Consider the following 18,324-nt stretch of genomic DNA (forward strand, 5'->3'; position numbering starts at 1 on the left):
TTACAAAAAACAGATCAAATGAACATTTCGGATTTCCCAACAAAACAGGATGAATGAAACACCAGAGATGAATGAGATCTACGCCACTACCACGTCATCTCATTCATCTCTGATAAGATTATTTGAGTCTAGATGATTCTTTAGCTGCTTTAGCACTACTCTTTCCAGGATTTTTGAAAGAAAGAGCAGATTAGAAACAGGGCGGTAATTTTTCAGATTTTCAGGGTCTAAATTGTGCTTTTTATAAAGAGGAGTGATGATTGCTTTTTTGTAGCAATCTGGTACAGCCCCAGACTGCAATGAGTTATTTATGATTACAGTAATAGGTTCTAAAAAACAGTCAAGACATTTCGTTAAAATATTATGTGTATTCTGTTATGTATTGTATTTGTTATTTTGAATGTATAATATAAGCATTTGAGTGTATTCCTCTTTGTTGGATCCTGTGCTTGTAATCGGATGAGACTTAGAGGTGATCTCAAACTAAGTACATTGGTGGTGTGCTCTTGAAATCTACATCTGATCCCTATTTGTTCCCAGTTCCCCTTTGTCTTACCTTTTCTTGGGTGCTTTAATTGTAATTCTAGAACTGTTTACCATCCCATTTTCTTCCTTTTTACTGGCGCTGATATATTCTAAATGCGTTGCAAGCGCCATAAAACTCTCTCTTTATCATTACCAGCCAGCTTTTTTTCAGGAATGACCCCAAAACTTCATGCACACCAAAAAACAAAATAGATTTTTCTCACTCAAAACACTCCAAACTAGAATGAAAGTAGCACAACCTGGTGGCGAGTTCAAATCCTGATCTCCAAACCCCGACACTAACATCCAGGACTTCCCACATGGACAGTTTCATTCCCCTGACCAACATCCACCAAAGACCTGAAAATTCTCATTTTACCCCAGAACCATCACGATTAGAATTGGAACAATTTGCCGCGGAGGTTAGATCTGCACCCACTTCCGATTTATTTTCAGAGCTTCTAGATCACTGCTGAATTTTCACCTTAATGTTGTTATCGCTCATGTCAAAATCTTTATGAGTGAAAGTGCACATTAAAGGAAGATTCAGATTCAGAAACAAAAATGGGACATTATATACAAAATATTGTTCAGCAAAATGAGCTCTAGAAGTCGGTGTCAATCTTTTATAATATTAACAGAACTTTAAAAAAAAAAGAATTTTATTAAGAACAAAAGAAATCAAAATAATAAAATTGTTGGTTGATTTGTAACGATTGGCGGGGCGGGGGGGGGGGGGGGGGGGGGGCGATTGCTGAGTTGGTAGAACAGATCGATCTCGGATGCAAACCAGATTTTTTCTGACCCCCTGTCCACCCAGCAGTTCAGTTCAAGTGTCTGCCCCCTTTGAGTGATGTCAAGAGTTTGCCCACTTTGAGTGATGTCAAGAGTTTGCCCCCTTTGAGTGATGTCAAGAGTTTGGCCCCTTTGAGTGATGTCAAGAGTTTGCCCCCTTTGAGTGATGTCAAGAGTTTGCCCCCTTTGAGTGATGTCAAGTGTCTGCCCCCTTTGAGTGATGTCAAAAGTTTGCCCCCTTTGAGCGATGTCAAGAGTTTGCCCCCTTTGAGTGATGTCAAGAGTTTGCCCCCTTTGAGTGATGTCAAAAGTTTGCCCCCTTTGAGTGATGTCAAGAGTTTGCCCCCTTTGAGTGATGTCAAGAGTTTCCCACCTTTGAGTAATGTCAAGAGTTTGCCCCCTTTGAGTGCTGTCAAGAGTTTAAACATTCCGTCTATAAGTAGAAGAACGAAGAACTTACAATCGTTTAAGAGTTGAGATTGTTGGTTTTTCCGTTGTTCTATTTTTAGAGGGAAAGTTTATTCCCCGACATCATAATGGCTGCAGTCACAAATATTTCTAAAACGTGGACTTCTGTAGTTTTTCCCTGTACTTTTAAAATGTTTTCTTGCCAGAACGATAGAAATTGTTTTTGTTTTAGTTGAAAACAAAATATAAATAAAGTGAATACATTTGTTAATTTTGCGTTGAGTTTATTTTATCATTGTATGTATGCAGAAATGAAGTAAATGGAATAGAATTCAATTTGCTGAGATAAAGAATAATGGTGGGTATTCTCCCCTTTTACAGATTTCCAAATTCCTGTCATCACACCTGAAATTGAAAGTACAATTATATTTATGAAAAGTGACTTTCTAGGTTAACAAACATGAACAAAATAATTTAATAGAAAACATGTAATTTTTATCATATCCAATATGTTTGCAAAATGTTAACCATTGATACACCAACCACACGAAAATCGTCACATTTGTTATGACTATGATGATGCAATGAACATTTTTCTTTTTGAGATTAGTTTTGTTTTGCACATCACACAATGTTATCTGTTGTTTTGTAAAGCTTGTCTTACTGAAGAAATTTTGAATTGTATGCACTTACTGTTTTCACTATTGAGTTGAATAATTTCAAATACATTTCAAGACAAGTGGTACGTGGGACTCGATGGGTTTTTTTATACACACACGCGCACGCACACAGCAACACCCATAATCACGGCATGTTCCAAATCGTGTACATCAAGTAGATTTCATCTCAAATTTAGGTAGTCGGGAAGAAATTAGTACCAAGTAGCATATGAGGTCGCACATTTTATGCTGATTATCATATTGACAATCCTCCTCCTTTTCAACCAGTGATGTTAGGGTGTGGCAAACTAGTTAAAAGCAAGTACCGCAATCATTTCGGGACAAAAGGTTTAGAACCAAATCATTTCATTTTGGTTTTGTAGGTGCTAAATAAGCTTAAATGTCTGAGTCACGATGTGAAACGATTTGCCTATGTTATTATGTCGTTAAAATGATAGATGTGTGTGTGTTTTACCCGTCTGGGTGGGGATCCTGACCTCCCATAGCGGACAGGGAGGTACATACTGTGTCTTCTATCCCCTTATATCTTATCCAACAAGCTTTCTGTCTTTGTCTTGGAATGAGATTACTTGTTTTTTTCCGGGCCCTCGTCGGAGTCCTGGCTGGGAGGGAAACAGTCAAATGCACAGTTATTGTTTTGGGAGATGATATTTTTTTCCTTGTAAATCATCTCTCTGTTATGTATTATTATATTTGTTATTTTTAATGTATAATGTAAGCATTTGAGTGTATTCCTCTTTGTTGGATTTTGTGCTTGTGTCCGGATGAGACATAGGTGATCTTAAACTAAGTGCATTGGTGGTATGCTCTTGGAATCTACATCTGATCCCTATTTGTTCCCATTCCCCTTTGTCTTACTTTCTCTTGGGTGCTTTAATTGTAATTCTAGAACTTTTTACTATCCCATTTTCACTGGCGCTGATATAACCTAAATGTGTTGCAAGCGCCGTAAAACCCTTAAAAACAAAACAAAAAAAAAATGTTTTACCCGTGACCTCAAGAAGTCAGGGAGAGAAGACTAATAAAAAGACTAGGGTTAAAAGCGATCTTTTTTCTTCTTTTTTTTTATATCCCGGATAGCTCATACGATAGAACCACGATCTCCCCGGTCAGGCAGAGTTGTCGTACCAGTAAGGTCGAGCCCTCATCGCGCCGCGAAAAAAGAAATATTCTCTATTGTCTTCTGGCACTCACTTCATTTCTTGTTGTTATCAACATAAGTACTTGCTCAACTCACTTTTCTGAATTAAAAATTCACCCCAAATACCGGAGCAAACTCAATGTCTCAATTGTTTTTATCTATCTTACATGTTTGCGTTGTTGGCTGTTAAGCTCAAATGCTGGCCACTTACTTCGCTGCGTTTGTGTGTGTTGAACCCGTGACCTCAAGAAGTCAGGGAGAGAAGACTCTAACAAAAAGACTAGGGTTAAAAGCGATCTTTTTTTGGGGGGATCGTGTATAGCTCATACGGTAGAGCCACGCTCTCCCCGGCCAGGCGGAGTTGTCTTACCAGTAAGGTCGCGGGTTCGAGCCCCCATCGCCGCCGCGAAAAGAAGAACATTCTCTATTGTCTTCTTGCACTTTCCTACTGACTTCATTTCTTGTGGTTAAAATGATAACATTGTGTGACTCACAGGCACGATGTCACACATTATCACACAAGCTGTGATGATGAATACAATGAAGAGGCAATGACAGGTGGTCACAAAAAAACAAAACAAAACACACCGCTCTTTGTCGGGTTGGATCTCTAAGACGTCATTTTCTTTCTTTTAAATTCAAAACACAATAAAAACAAATCCTTCTTACTTAGACCGTCTAGCCTATCAAAACACAAATAAAACAAATCCTTCTGACTCAGACTGTCTAGCCTATCAAAACACAAATAAAACAAATCCTTCTTACTTAGACCGTTTAGCCTATCAAAACACAAATAAAACAAATCCTTCTTACTTAGACCGTCCAGCCTATCAAAACACAAATAAAACAAACCCTTCTTACTTAGACCGTCTAGCGTATCAAAACACAAATAAAACAAATCCTTCTTACTTAGACCGTTTAGCCTATCAAAACACAAATATAACAAATCCTTCTTACTTAGACCGTCTAGCCTATCAAAACACAAATAAAACAAATCCTTCTTACTTAGACCGTCTAGCCTATCAACACACAAATAAAACAAATCCTTCTTACTTAGACCGTCTAGCCTATCAAAACACAAATAAAAGAAATCCTTCTTACTCAGACCGTCTAGCCTATCAAAACACAAATAAAACAAATCCTTCTTACTTAGACCGTCTAGCCTATCAAAACACAAATAAAACAAATCCTTTTTATGTAGACCGTCTAGCCTATCAAAACACAAATAAAACAAATCCTTTTTACGTAGACCGTCTAGCCTATCAAAACACAAATAAAACAAATCCTTCTTACGTAGACCGTCTAGCCTATCAAAACACAAATAATACAAATCCTTCTTACTTAGACCGTCTAGCCTATCAAAACACAAATAAAACAAATCCTTCTTACTTAGACCGTCTAGCCTATCAAAACACAAATAAAACAAATCCTTCTTACTTAGACCGTCTAGCCTATCAAAACACAAATAAAACAAATCCTTCTAACTTAGACCGTCTAGCCTATCAAAACACAAATAAAACAAATCCTTCTTACTTAGACCGTCTAGCCTATCAAAACACAAATAAAACAAATCCTTCTTACTCAGACCGTCTAGCCTATCAAAACACAAATAAAACAAATCCTTCTTACGTAGACCGTCTAGCCTATCAAAACACAAATAATACAAATCCTTCTTACTTAGACCGTCTAGCTTATCAAAACACAAATAAAACAAATCCTTCTTACTTAGACCGTCTAGCCTATCAAAACACAAATAAAACAAATCCTTCTTACTTAGACCGTCTAGCCTATCAAAACACAAATAAAACAAATCCTTCTTACTTAGACCATCCAGCCTATCAAAACACAAATAAAACAAATCCTTCTTACTTAGACCGTCTAGCCTATCAAAACACAAATAAAAGAAATCCTTCTTACTCAGACCGTCTAGCCTATCAAAACACAAATAAAACAAATCCTTCTTACTTAGACCGTTTAGCCTATCAAAACACAAATAATACAAATCCTTCTTACTTAGACCGTCTAGCCTATCAAAACACAAATAAAACAAATCCTTCTTACTTAGACCGTCTAGCCTATCAAAACACAAATAATACAAATCCTTCTTACTTAGACCGTCTAGCGTATCAAAACACAAATAAAACAAATCCTTCTTACTTAGACCGTTTAGCCTATCAAAACACAAATAAAACAAATCCTTCTTACTTAGACCGTCTAGCCTATCAAAACACAAATATAACAAATCCTTCTTACTTAGAACGTCTAGCCTATCAAAACACAAATAAAACAAATCCTTCTTACTTAGACCGTTTAGCCTATCAAAACACAAATAAAACAAATCCTTCTTACTTAGACCGTTTAGCCTATCAAAACACAAATAAAACAAATCCTTTTTATGTAGACCATCTAGCCTATCAAAATGTTTTGATATGAAATGAGAAACAAAAAAGATACGGTGAATATTTTTAAAAAAACCGTAGTCAGAAAAGAATGACGCAACATTGCAGAGTAAAATGGCGATCATCTCTAGTTTTGTTGCCATTTTTAGCAAACATTAATTATGTCACCACAAACAGTAATTTATTTCCACAAATCTCTGTCCAGTGCAAGTGTTCTAGCTAAAGAAAGTCATCATGGGTGTTAAAAGGTGCTGAGGCAGTTGAATGTCTCCTTGTGTTGTTGAAATTAGTTCTTCGGTTGTTGTTTCTAAATATATTTTATATATTTTTTTATCCTGATTCAATGTTGTTGAAAGTGAAGTTGATGTACACCCTTTGTATTGGGCTCCTTGTTTGAAGTAATCATCCATCTAGGTTTGTGCTGGAATATTTTCATCTTGTCGGATCCCGTGTCCGAACAATATCCATCTTTGCTTCCTTATTCGACACTGATCGGCTGTACTCTACATCTGTCAGATAGATCCTCATTTATGATTTTGTCTGACCAGTGTAGCTCAATAACTTGCTGCTATCGACATTTTTAGGTGGTGTTACAAGATTCAATTTTATTCATAAACCGCTTATTCAAATATCTTTATAGTTTTAATAGAGGTGACAATTTGGACAAGATATTTTTATAACAGTTTAGAAAGAAAAAAGCAACGATGCGTTTGTTTTTTTGTGTTTTTTTGTTGTTTATTTATTATTTTTTTTTTTGGGGGGGGGGGGGGTGGAGAGTATTTTTGGTGGTTTTTTAATTATTTTTTTGTGACCACCTGGTATATACTTGAGCTTTATATAGAGCAATATTCACTAAACGTGTTTAAAGCGCTTTACAAAGGGGCCTTTGGCAACAGCAACACTTAACATATAAAAGAGAGGGAGAGACAGAGAGAGAGAGAGAGAGAGAGAGAGAGAGACTAGAGAAAGGTAGATAGATAGAATATGTAATATATATATATATATATATATATATATACAGAGAGAGAGAGAGAGAGAGAGAGAGAGAGAGAGAGAGAGAGAGAGAGAGAGAGAGAGAAACAGGTGAAGAGGACCAAGTACATAACTATTCTTAGTCTTAGACAGAAAGTTCCCTAAAATGATACTGACTAGTTATATACATAACTTCCACAAGTTCCCTTCCTCAGCAAGATATCATCCACTTTAACTCGATTGGACTCAACTGGAATGCCTTCTATATATGCACTGATCTAAAATATTTAAATTCTCGTTACATCAAAAACATGCACAAGTTCCTTTTCTAAGCAATATGTCATCACATTTAATCAGAGGGCCATTTCCCAAATATAGACTATACAGTTGCAGAGATCAGGAATATTTACATTGTATAAACTTTACTAGAATTAATCCGATAATAAATTAACAGCTTCAATATAAGAACAAAATACCAAACACGGAACTCTTCGGACTCAAAACCCTTCGTCAGCCAACAATAAATACATAAATCATCATCATTAAGGCTTATCCTCCGCACCTGCCAACGGAAACAAGCTTCTGTCCGGCACCATCCTTCCACATTCAGTCATTGACTTATTCATCCATTCACTGTTGTCTTTTGACTATCTTCTTCCTGGTCTCCCTCTCCCCGTTTTACTGTACTCATAGGCCTACCTTCTATAAAAAAAAACAATCAAGGGTGTCATTTCTTTTGATATGTCCAAAAAAGTCTAGATTTAGTTTCGTATCATTTTAATGAGATATGGCTCCCAAATGGCCAGGGACTCTTTCCCATTTATGTTAGTTTCCTTTGCTGTCCAGGGAATGTGGTTAATTTTCCGGTAGCTCTTCATTTATTCTCATCGATTTTTTGTGATTGTCCGTAATTCACATCCATTTTATTGCGGTTGAAATTATGCATTGTACTTAATGTTTTCATTTTCAGTTGGATGCTTTCACTTTTCCATGCAAGTGCTATCCTATTTTGAATTTCAGGGTTCGATTTTTCATTTGCCTCTATTCTTGCCCCAGGATATACAAAATTGTTGACATTTTCCATTTTTTTCTCCATTGTCCACAGTTTGAGCTTTCTCGATGTCCATGATTTGGTCTTTCAGTATTTATGAGCAGGAAGAAGACAAAAACAATGGTGATAACAAAAAAGAAAGAGCCCATAGAAATAGAAGAGTGTCCAGTGGAACAAGTAAAGGAGCTCACGTACTTGGGGCAGTTGGTAACATCCGATGCAAAGTCTGACAAAGAGATCAGGAGACGAATAATGCTGGCCAAAAATGCGTTCATGAAACTAAAGTCAATCCTCACCAACACAAATATCTCCATCAGAACACGAATGAGATGCACCAAATGCTTTGTGTGGTCCATTTTCTTTTATGGTTGTGGAACGTGGACACTAACCGCACAGACAGAACAACGTATTGAAGCTTTTGAGATGTGGACGTACAGGAGAATGCTGAAAATACCTTGGACAGCAAGAAAAACAAACATCGAAGTCCTCGACCTAATGGGCCAAAAACAAAAAGAACTTCTTTTGACTGTGAAGCACAAAAACCTGTCATATTTTGGACATATGCGAAGACATGATAGTCTCGAAAAAAGGATAATGGAGGGAAGAATTGAAGGAAAGAGAGGTAGAGGAAGACAAAGGAAATCATGGACAGATGGCATAAAGGAAGCTACAGGACGGCGCATGGTAGACTGTAACGAGGCTGCAATGGACCGTGAAGGATGGAAGGCCATGACATCCGACCTCTGGAAAGAGATGGAACCCGGGTAAGGTAAGAGCAGGTCTTTGTCATCACTATTTTGTTTTTGATCCACTAAAGGAGGCAATGAGGGGACATCGCTTTGAAGATAATGAAGATGACAATACAGTAGTGAAAAATTGATTGAAAGTTCAGTCAACTCTGTTTGACGTGGACGGAATGTATGGTCTTACAAAAAGTTGGATTGTGGTTATCGAAAGAGGCGAAGACTATGTTGAGAATTAGCATTCCACTCAGCTAATGCCAGTTTTAATTTCAGGTATGATGCATGTTATTGATTCAGTTTGTTTTAAAATAATAAGGACTCCCATTACTTTATGATTAACAATCGTATTTGTGTTTTTATTGCTTGTTGTTGTATTTTGCTGGCGTTGTTACTAGGAACGTAGCCATCGTAAAGCTATAGCCTGACACTGACCAAAAAATGACCTCAAAATGCCAATCTTTTGCCACAAAAGAAAACTAATCCTGAGCTGTATTCTATACTTCAACCAATGACATATCTTGTTTCCTTGAGCTCTACTAATCACAAACACTAGACCCTAAACAAAGCTAAAAAATGACACCAAACTGCCAGTCCTAGAGGCATCTAGTGTCAGGCTATGTATTAACAATGGCTACGCTAAAAATGACACCAAACTGCCAGTCCTAGAGGCATCTAGTGTCAGGCTATATGTTAACGATGGCTGCGCTCGGAAGCACGAAGCTATTTAAAAAAAATTCTTACCCCGTATTGTTGGTCTATATAATTGGGGGTTATATCACCAAAGGTCTCAACCCATTCACCTACAAGGGAATCGTTTACATATTTTACTTCTTGTAAATCATCATAATTGTTGGTCGAAACAGAAAACACAATTCTTGGATAACTGATTTCCTTTCTCCACACCCAGAACGTTAAGCAACTTTTTGATGTCAGGTCAAAATAATTGGAATAACTAAAATGAAGCATTTTGTTAAACTCCAAAAAGTGACCTGACGAAATAAATATAAAAAGAGCAATTCATTCATAATTCATTTTATAATGGGTTAAAAATAAAAAAGTTTCATTTCAAAATTCTTTGACCTATATCTTCTTCTTCTCCTCTTCTTGTTCTTCATCTTCTTCTTCTTCTTCTTCTTCTTCTTCTTCTTCTTCTTCTTCTTCTTCTTCTTCTCCTCCTCCTCCTCCTCCTCTTCCTCCTCTTCCTCCTCCCCCTCATTCTCCTCCTCCTCCTCCTCCTCCTCCATTCAAAGAGCTTCAGATCAACACTAGACCTTGAAAAACGCTTACCTTGTGGATCTGAAGAGGTGTGATCTACGCCTTGTTTTACCTCCCAAGTTCGGTCCGAAATGAATATTTTACTGTATTCAAAGTTTATGCTGACAAAAGTGACAACTGAAAGACAAATGAGGAAGAATTAATACTTGTAATATTACATAATTACAACACAATGACTCTCAGGCTTTTGTTGATGTTATGGTACGATACTCGCCTTCTGACCTGTAGATCCTAGGTTTAAATTCCTCCTTGGGTGCCACAAAATAAGCCCTTGGAAAAGACTCCATAAGCACCTTATGCCAAGGAAATACATTATACAATGACTATCAGGCTACAGTAGTAATGCCTCCACAAAAAAGACATGAAATACAATCCAGCTGGGTTTCCTCAATTCATCGAGATATCCAAAATTGTTGAGGAAAACGTGGCTCGCAGTAACGACATGCTGGGAAGGGTGGAGGCAGTCTGTGGGGGAGGCAGTGTGGCTCAGCAGTGTAATCTTTGCTTCGTATTGGAATAATATATACCTAGTTCGAATTTTCACCTCGTTATGTAGTTCAATGTGCCACGATGACACCTGGGGTATTCCAGTCTTACTTGGAATATACCATAAGACAAATTTTTGCTTGAGGATTAAAAGAGGGAAATTCATTATTTTTTTATTTTAATAGATGTGTTGGATATTTTAAAACCATTCAATGACTTCATCGGTGTTTTTCCAATGGTTGAATTTAGTTGCTTCTTTGACGTTATTATTTATTTTTGCTAATGTCTTTTTGCTGATTTTTCCAATTTCAGTTTTGTATGGATTTATTAGTCTACATTTTTGATTATTACGCAAAACAAGAAAACGACATATTACTTGGTTCAATCCACCTTTCGACAAAAACGTCAGCACAAACATTGGACAGCAGTTCCTGAAGTTAATTGATACACAATTTCAAAAATTCCCCGGCTACATAAAATTATCAACAGGAATACCATAAAAATAAGCTACTCGTGTATGCGCAACATAGAACAAATTCAAACCACAACAAAAAATATTAATAAACCACCGACAAGAGCAAAACCCACCAACCAGAAAAAGCAAACGCAGAAATAAGAAACATTGCCAGCTAAACAAACAATGTTTAGAAACAAGTTTAATTTACCGATCAACAGTCACCGACACTGAAACAAACAAGCAGGAAAATATGTAGGACTAGCGGAAAATAATTTCAAAACAAGATGCAATCTCCACACCTCAACATTTAGAAACACAAACAAAAAAAAATTAACAAAACTCAGCGAACATATTTGGAAATTAAAAGACAACAAACTAGAACCCAACATTTCATGGAAAATTATATCTAAAGCAACATGATACACATCATCATCAGAACAATGTAGCTTATGCCTGGAAGAGAAATATACTATAATCAAATAACCTCATGCAGCTACATTCAGCACGAAAAATGAGATGTACAATAACTGTCCACATAGACGAAAAGACTTACTAAGCAACTGCAAACCTACGGAACCACTTCAACAAGCAACAACACACAACAAACGAAACTCATGTAACACACATTCCTGTCGATGACTGAAAAGGCCTGAACCATCGATGTAAACTGACTCAAACATTGTGGTAAATATTAAAATAACAATTCGCTCCATAGCTACATGTCGAGCACTATTCGTACCGTATTTGTATCCAACACGATTCAATTATATTGAATATATATTTCAAGGTATATGCCTATATCGTGTATACTTACGATCTGGTTTCTGACACACAAAAGGCTGTGTACGGCTGCATTCCTTGTCGTTCCATTTCCCTGTGCTTTTGTAATAGATCTCCACACAATTTTCTCGGGCCTCCGTAGTCCTTGGGTTCTCCGGCATTCCAATTTTCGTATGAAGGCTGTAATAGTAAATATGGTAATGTTTCAACAACCGTACTTTTTTGTGGATATGTGTCTAGTTGTTATTGTTTTACAAATCCTTGTGGTGGGAGTAATAATAATAATAATAATAATAATAATAATAATAATAATAATAATAATAATAATAATAATAATAATAATAATGATAATAATAATAATAATAATAATAATAATAAAATAATAATAATAATAACAATAATAATAATAATAATAATAATAATAATAATAATAATAATAATAATAATTAATAATAATAATAATAATAATAATAATAATAATAATAAAAGAGGAAGATGATGATGATGATCATGATGATGATGATGATGATGATGATGATGATGATGATGACGACGACGACAACGTTACCGACAATGATATTAGCAATGATAAAAATCGGTCTTTTTATTCTCCATGCTGGCTAGAACTTTTTCACGTGTCATGTGATCAGAATGTATAAAAGTCAAAACATGATCGGATACATAATGATTTTCTCCCATGGACACACTTAAATGCTCGTTGGAAAAGTATTCCATAAGGTCATGCGCTATTGTTTCGATAGTTTAGAACTAGTTGCTAAGTCACTATGTGATATTTTGAGCGAAGTGACGTCATGACAGATGAAGGCTATTAATTATAGTCTTTGAAAATTATGTAGACTCAATAATGCCCAAGTCAAACAACATAAGTCGTAACATTGCCCACTGACGCGTGGTTGTCTCTTTGCAATCCAGAAAGCGTCCACTCATTCTTTGTTGCTGGGATTTACAATAACAGTATACTGAAAACAGGCCCTTTATTCAGTGGATTAGAGAAACAAATTGGCCAAGGCTTTATAGAGGGTGCGAATTTTTTTGTAGCCCCTTTAAATGGATTGTACAAATTTCATGTTTGTGTCATGGCTACGGGGAATACTTGTAAGTATGATTGAATTCATGTCATATAGAATCCAACACTAAAGTTAACAATGATAGTAATATTTATAATAATGATATTGTTAGTATTATTCATTATGAAATATGTATATAGTAGTAGTAGTAGTAGTAGTAGTAGTAGTAGTAGTAGTAGTAGTAGTAGTAGTAGTAGTAGTAGTAGTAGTAGTAGTAATAGTAGCAGTAGTCGTAGTAGTAATAGTATCAATGTGATCTCATTATCCTCATCAACAACATCATTATAATTTTTTTTGTTATTTTTACTTCAAACTTGTTTACAGTTGTAATACCAACAGAGATCAAGTTAACTGTTAGCAATCATGCTCTGGCGACGATCCTAATAAAAGACACGCCATATGACAACGCCTGCGTCAGTTTTGTTTTTCTGCTCAGAGGGGGTAATCTGGTTGAGTGTATTTTGTCTCAAGTGTCGGATTATCATGACGACAAAAGCAGATTATACGATTATCCTTATACTTCACTATCTGGATATCTTTTACAAATCGTGTAGTTAAAGATACATCAATTATCTTTTGGAGATAATCCAGTTCGTCACTTCCTTTAACGTCATTTAACACTTAAACTTTGGATATGAATTTGATTTTAACTTGTGTGATAATAATAATAATAATAATAATAATAATAATAATAATAATAATAATAATAATAATAATAATAATAATAATAATAATAATAATAATAATATAATAATAATAATAATAATAATAATATAATAATAATAATAATAATAATAATAATAATAATAATAATAAGGATAATAATAATAATAATAATAATAATAATAATAATAATAATAATAATAATAATAATAATAATAATAATAATAATAATAATAATAATAATGATAATAATAATAACAATAGCTATAGTTATTATGATGTTATACGTTTAATTAAAACAATCACAACATCCGCCAGTCGGATAATAGGCAGCAACACTCAAAACTGTGTAATCTCGAACGTTTATAGTCTGATTTATAATTATCTAGTTAGTAAGAATAACTAAAAACGGCTGTCTAAAAACATTAACAAAGAACTCAGTTACGTCAATTTCGTTCCTTCAATAGGTTAACGATATATATGACCAATCATCGACAAACGATATTATATTGGAATCGACCTCATTCTTGGAACCAATAAAACTTGAGATCGGTGAAAGCTGCTTTAAACCTGGGATCGTGAAAATACTAATAAAAAGGTGATAACGGACAGGCTTCGGATTAGAGAAGTACAGATAATGGACGTTTCGGGTACAAACCATTCGTAAGCACAACAATAACAAATGAACATTGAGGACAAATAAAATAAAATAAATCAGATTAAATACTTTATTTGTAACCCTCCGCCTGGAAACGGTATTAAGTCAGATTTTTCAATTTTGGGATTTTGGTACCCAATCATAGCTTATTTTATGCTTTAAAATTTGATACCAAATTTATAAAATTCTGATTATTCATTTCCGAGATATGACCGTTTGAAGTAGGGAAAGTGTAAAAACCAAGTTTTGAGAAAATCGACTTTGATGTGAGGCACCATTTTCACGCACAGTGAAATCAATGGGCAAAGATAACTCCTTAGATAAGGGCATTGGAAATTTGACAAGAATAGTAAAATTTGCAGAGACGTCAATTTTCAATTTGACTCACAGGAATTTCAGACACCACTCGGAGGAATTTCAATGCCGAAAGAGGAACTTCCGCAAACACGCAAAAAAGGGAATTTAGATTAGTATTTGGTATCGTGTTTAAATATTGTATAGATCTAAATAGATATCTGATTAGAACTATATTATGATATATGAACACATTGCTAAATACAGCCCCAAAGTTTCAAATGAATTAAAGCTCCAAATCCTAATGGTTGTGATTGTAATAATGGTAGTAGTCATATGATGTTGTGTTGGTGGGTGTAGTAGTAGTAGTAGTAGTAGTAGTAGTAGTAGTAGTAGTAGTAGTAGTAGTAGTAGTAGTAGTAGTAGTAATTGCAGTAGTAGTAGTAGTAGTCGTAGTAGTAGTAGTAGTAGTAGTAGTAGTAGTAGTAGTAGTAGTAGTAGTAGTAGTAGTAGTAGTAAATATTGTATTGATCAGAATAGATATCTGATTAGAACTATATTAGTATATATGAACACATTGCTAAATACAGCCCCAAAGTTTCCTTATTTCAAATGAAGTAAAGCTCCAAATCCTAATGGTTGTGATTGTAATAATGGTGGTAGTCAGGATGATGTTGTGTTGGTAGTTGTAGTAGTAGTAGTAGTAGTAGTAGTAGTAGTAGTAGTAGTAGTAGTAGTAGTAGTAGTAGTAGTAGTAGTAGTAGTAGTAGTAGTAGTAGTCTGTGGTGGTCGAATTGAACGATGACAGTTCACTGGACGTCGGGGGACTGTTGTTTCAATAACATGTTGTTTACGTCGACCACCACGTTTACAGACAATCTTTTGTTGATTGTAATGGTGTTCACGTTTGAGGTAGGAGTGTGTGTTGTCAATTTGTAAACAATAAAAGCGCAGGGTGAATAAAAGTCCAACGACAGCCGACAGTAAAAATTGGTTGTGAGAACAAGTAAAAATGGCGGGGTCTTGGTGAAACATTGTAAAATACTCCGAAACAATTTCGATGAAAATGATGTCGAAACCGTATAAAATATAATTAAAGCAATATCACAATGGTATCTTACGTGTTGTACAAAAATCCTTGAATAAAAATTGAATTGAAATATGACGTGTAAATCCTTGAAATCGGTAAAAATTAAAGATAAATGTCACAACAACAAAAACACGTCTTGCCTGTTAGGCAACTACACACAACTAGTAGTAGTGATGTTGTGGTGTGCGTGGTTGTAGTAGCAGTAGTGATGATGTAGTGGTGATGGTTGTAGTAGCAATGGTGATGTGGTGGTGGTGGTTGTAGTAGTAATGATGATGTAGTGGTGGTGGTTGTAGTAGTAGTGGAAATGATAATGATGTGGTGGTGGTGGTTGAAGTAGTAGCGGTAGTGATGATATGGTTGTGGTTGTAGTTGTAGTAGTAGTGGTCGCGATAAAAAATGTGGTTGTAGTGTGTGTGTGTGTGTGTGTGTGTGTGTGTGAGAGAGAGAGAGAGAGAGAGAGAGAGAGAGAGAGAGAGAGAGTGCTAAAAGTTCATCTAGTGATAAGTAGAGCAACATGAACTTGAAAAACTAACGAGGCTAAAGTTTGAGGTTAAAGAATTTGTCATTAGCTATTATTGGCAAGTGCAGGAAGGTAAACATGAAAATTAATCCAGTGAGCGCAATTTATTTGTGTGTGTGTGTGTGTGTGTGTGTGTGTGTGTGTATGCGCGCGCGTGTGTGTGTATGTGTGTGTTTGTGTGAAGAGAGAGAGAGAGAGAGAGAGAGAGAGAGAGAGAGAGAGAGAGAGAGAGAGATTTGAGCAAAATTTATTTGAAGTGTTTTACGGCGCTTGCATCACTGGTTGCAGTAGTATTGGTGATCCAATGTCTATGTTAATATCGCTGTTACAAAGTAGTTGCTCTATAATTTGTGATGTACACAAGATATCAAAATTAGAAAAGTGTTGGTTGCATCGTAACGAATGTGACGATTTTCCTTTGGGTTGTAATGAGATTGTTTAGTCAAATTCTTGTTCACTATAAATCTTATTCTTTCACTCCCTCAAACCAGAAATAAGGTGAAGGTGGGATGGCTATGAATGTGTTGTGCATGTGGTTGAACTCTCGCGCCTATGTGCGTGAGTATGTTTGTCTACTGTGTATGTGCGTGTGTACGTATGTGTGTATGCATGTGGATGTATGACAGAGAGAAACGATTTGAGTTCGAAAGATGCCTATGTCGGTCAAAGGCTTCTATTAGCCTGACTACGTTATCCATGAAACATTTTTAAAATGCCGACAATAAATAAATATTTGAATTGAATTGAATTGATGCAATATGTGACCACATAGTGGAGAGACAGGGCCTCTAAAAATACAATAATCCCTGCTTGACTCCTCCAAATTGCCCAGTAACTGATTCACCCTTTTTGACATTTGGAGATTTATTTAAAAGGAGAGAGTGCACCTAATCTTTTCATGTATCCATTCTAAACAAGTATCAATTAGTTTCTTTAATAATTATAATCTTCTTTCCTAGGGATTCATCTAAATTGTCATCTTTGCAAACACTGTCTTTCTATGAAATGTTTTTCCTCCAAAGATCATATATATTATTCTAGCGTCATGGTCGATAAGGAGCCAAGAGCCAGAGGTGGCGGTAGCGCTGAAAATATTAGAAAAAAATGAAAGCAAAAAGAGGGATTTGGTTTGGGGGCGGGGGGGGGGGGTACTTCCCTAGATATCATATAAATCTGTTAACCATTGCCATAAATATAAAGTAGAAGAAAGAAAAAAAAATAGTACACAGTACATCTACAGATGAGCAGCATAAAAGTATTCTTTTTATAATTTAAGTAGCGACGTCCTTCTATTGAATAGATCCTTCTCAGAAATAGACGCATTATTTGTCTTTTCAAGCACCCGACTAACGATCATAGAGAGAAGTAGTGGCCAACAGGGACGATCCTTTTGTTGTAGTTTGCTAGAAATAAGAAATAAGTGAGAGAGAGAGAGAGAGAGAGAGAGAGAGAGAGAGAGAGAAAGAGAAGGGGAGAGGCGATAGAATGAAAGAGAGAGTATCGGTACATATGATGAAATTGGCTATTTTTCATTTTTATTTCCATGCAGCCATCGATCAGGAAGATTTTTTAAAAATATTGACATATTAATATATTACGATACATACTGTGCGTAAAATCCAATTGATTCTTTTATCTTTCAAATACAATTAAGGTAAAGATAATTTTTAAAGCGATCACCAAGTTAGCTAATATCGGTTTTATAGCAATGAATACAAAATTACTACTACTACTACTACTACTACTACTACTACTACTACTACTACTACTACTACTACTACTACTACTACTACTACTACTACTATTACTACTAATACTACTACTACTACTACTACTACTACTACTACTACTACTACTACTACTACTACTACTACTACTACTACTTCTACTACTACCACCACTACTACTTCCATGACTACTGCACGTTAGAAATGTGTGGTCATGATTCCTCGTCATGATCAATCAGGACACAAAATGCAAGCAGTTTATAATTTTTCTATGGCTACCGTTATCCTGTCCTTGATTCTATCTTGTTGATTATCCAAATCATTAGCCATGTATTCCGTACACAGTATAAACAATCGACATTGCCTCAAAAATAAATATATTTAGGCCACAATGTACTTTAGAAAATGTCACTCTACTGTATTTATCTAGCCCATGGTTCTATCATACACAAACAATACTTTCTCAAAAATTAAATTAATTATGCCACAATGTACTTTAGAAAATGTCATTCTGCTGTGGTTATCTAGCACATGGTTCTATCATACACAAACAATACTTTCTCAAAAAT

At 35.4% G+C, this 18,324-nt stretch overlaps 1 protein-coding gene across 1 annotated transcript; it reads right to left on the reverse strand.

The window, feature by feature from the left end:
* Positions 1 to 7,096: 7,096 nt before the first annotated feature.
* LOC144980665 (uncharacterized) lies at positions 7,097 to 11,885 on the reverse strand. Its single transcript, XM_078928344.1, has 4 exons — positions 11,747 to 11,885; positions 10,002 to 10,106; positions 9,456 to 9,703; positions 7,097 to 7,198 (listed from the first exon to the last, which is right to left on the reverse strand). The coding sequence occupies exons 1-4, from the start codon at positions 11,871 to 11,873 to the stop codon at positions 7,097 to 7,099; spliced, it is 582 nt and encodes a 193-aa protein (XP_078784470.1). The 5' UTR covers positions 11,874 to 11,885.
* Positions 11,886 to 18,324: the final 6,439 nt, after the last annotated feature.

Source organism: Berghia stephanieae, chromosome 10 (genome assembly GCF_034508935.2).
Source record: "Berghia stephanieae isolate SIO BIC M18660-M18661 chromosome 10, UCSD_Bste_1.3, whole genome shotgun sequence".
In the NCBI taxonomy this organism is placed as follows: domain Eukaryota; kingdom Metazoa; phylum Mollusca; class Gastropoda; order Nudibranchia; family Aeolidiidae; genus Berghia; species Berghia stephanieae.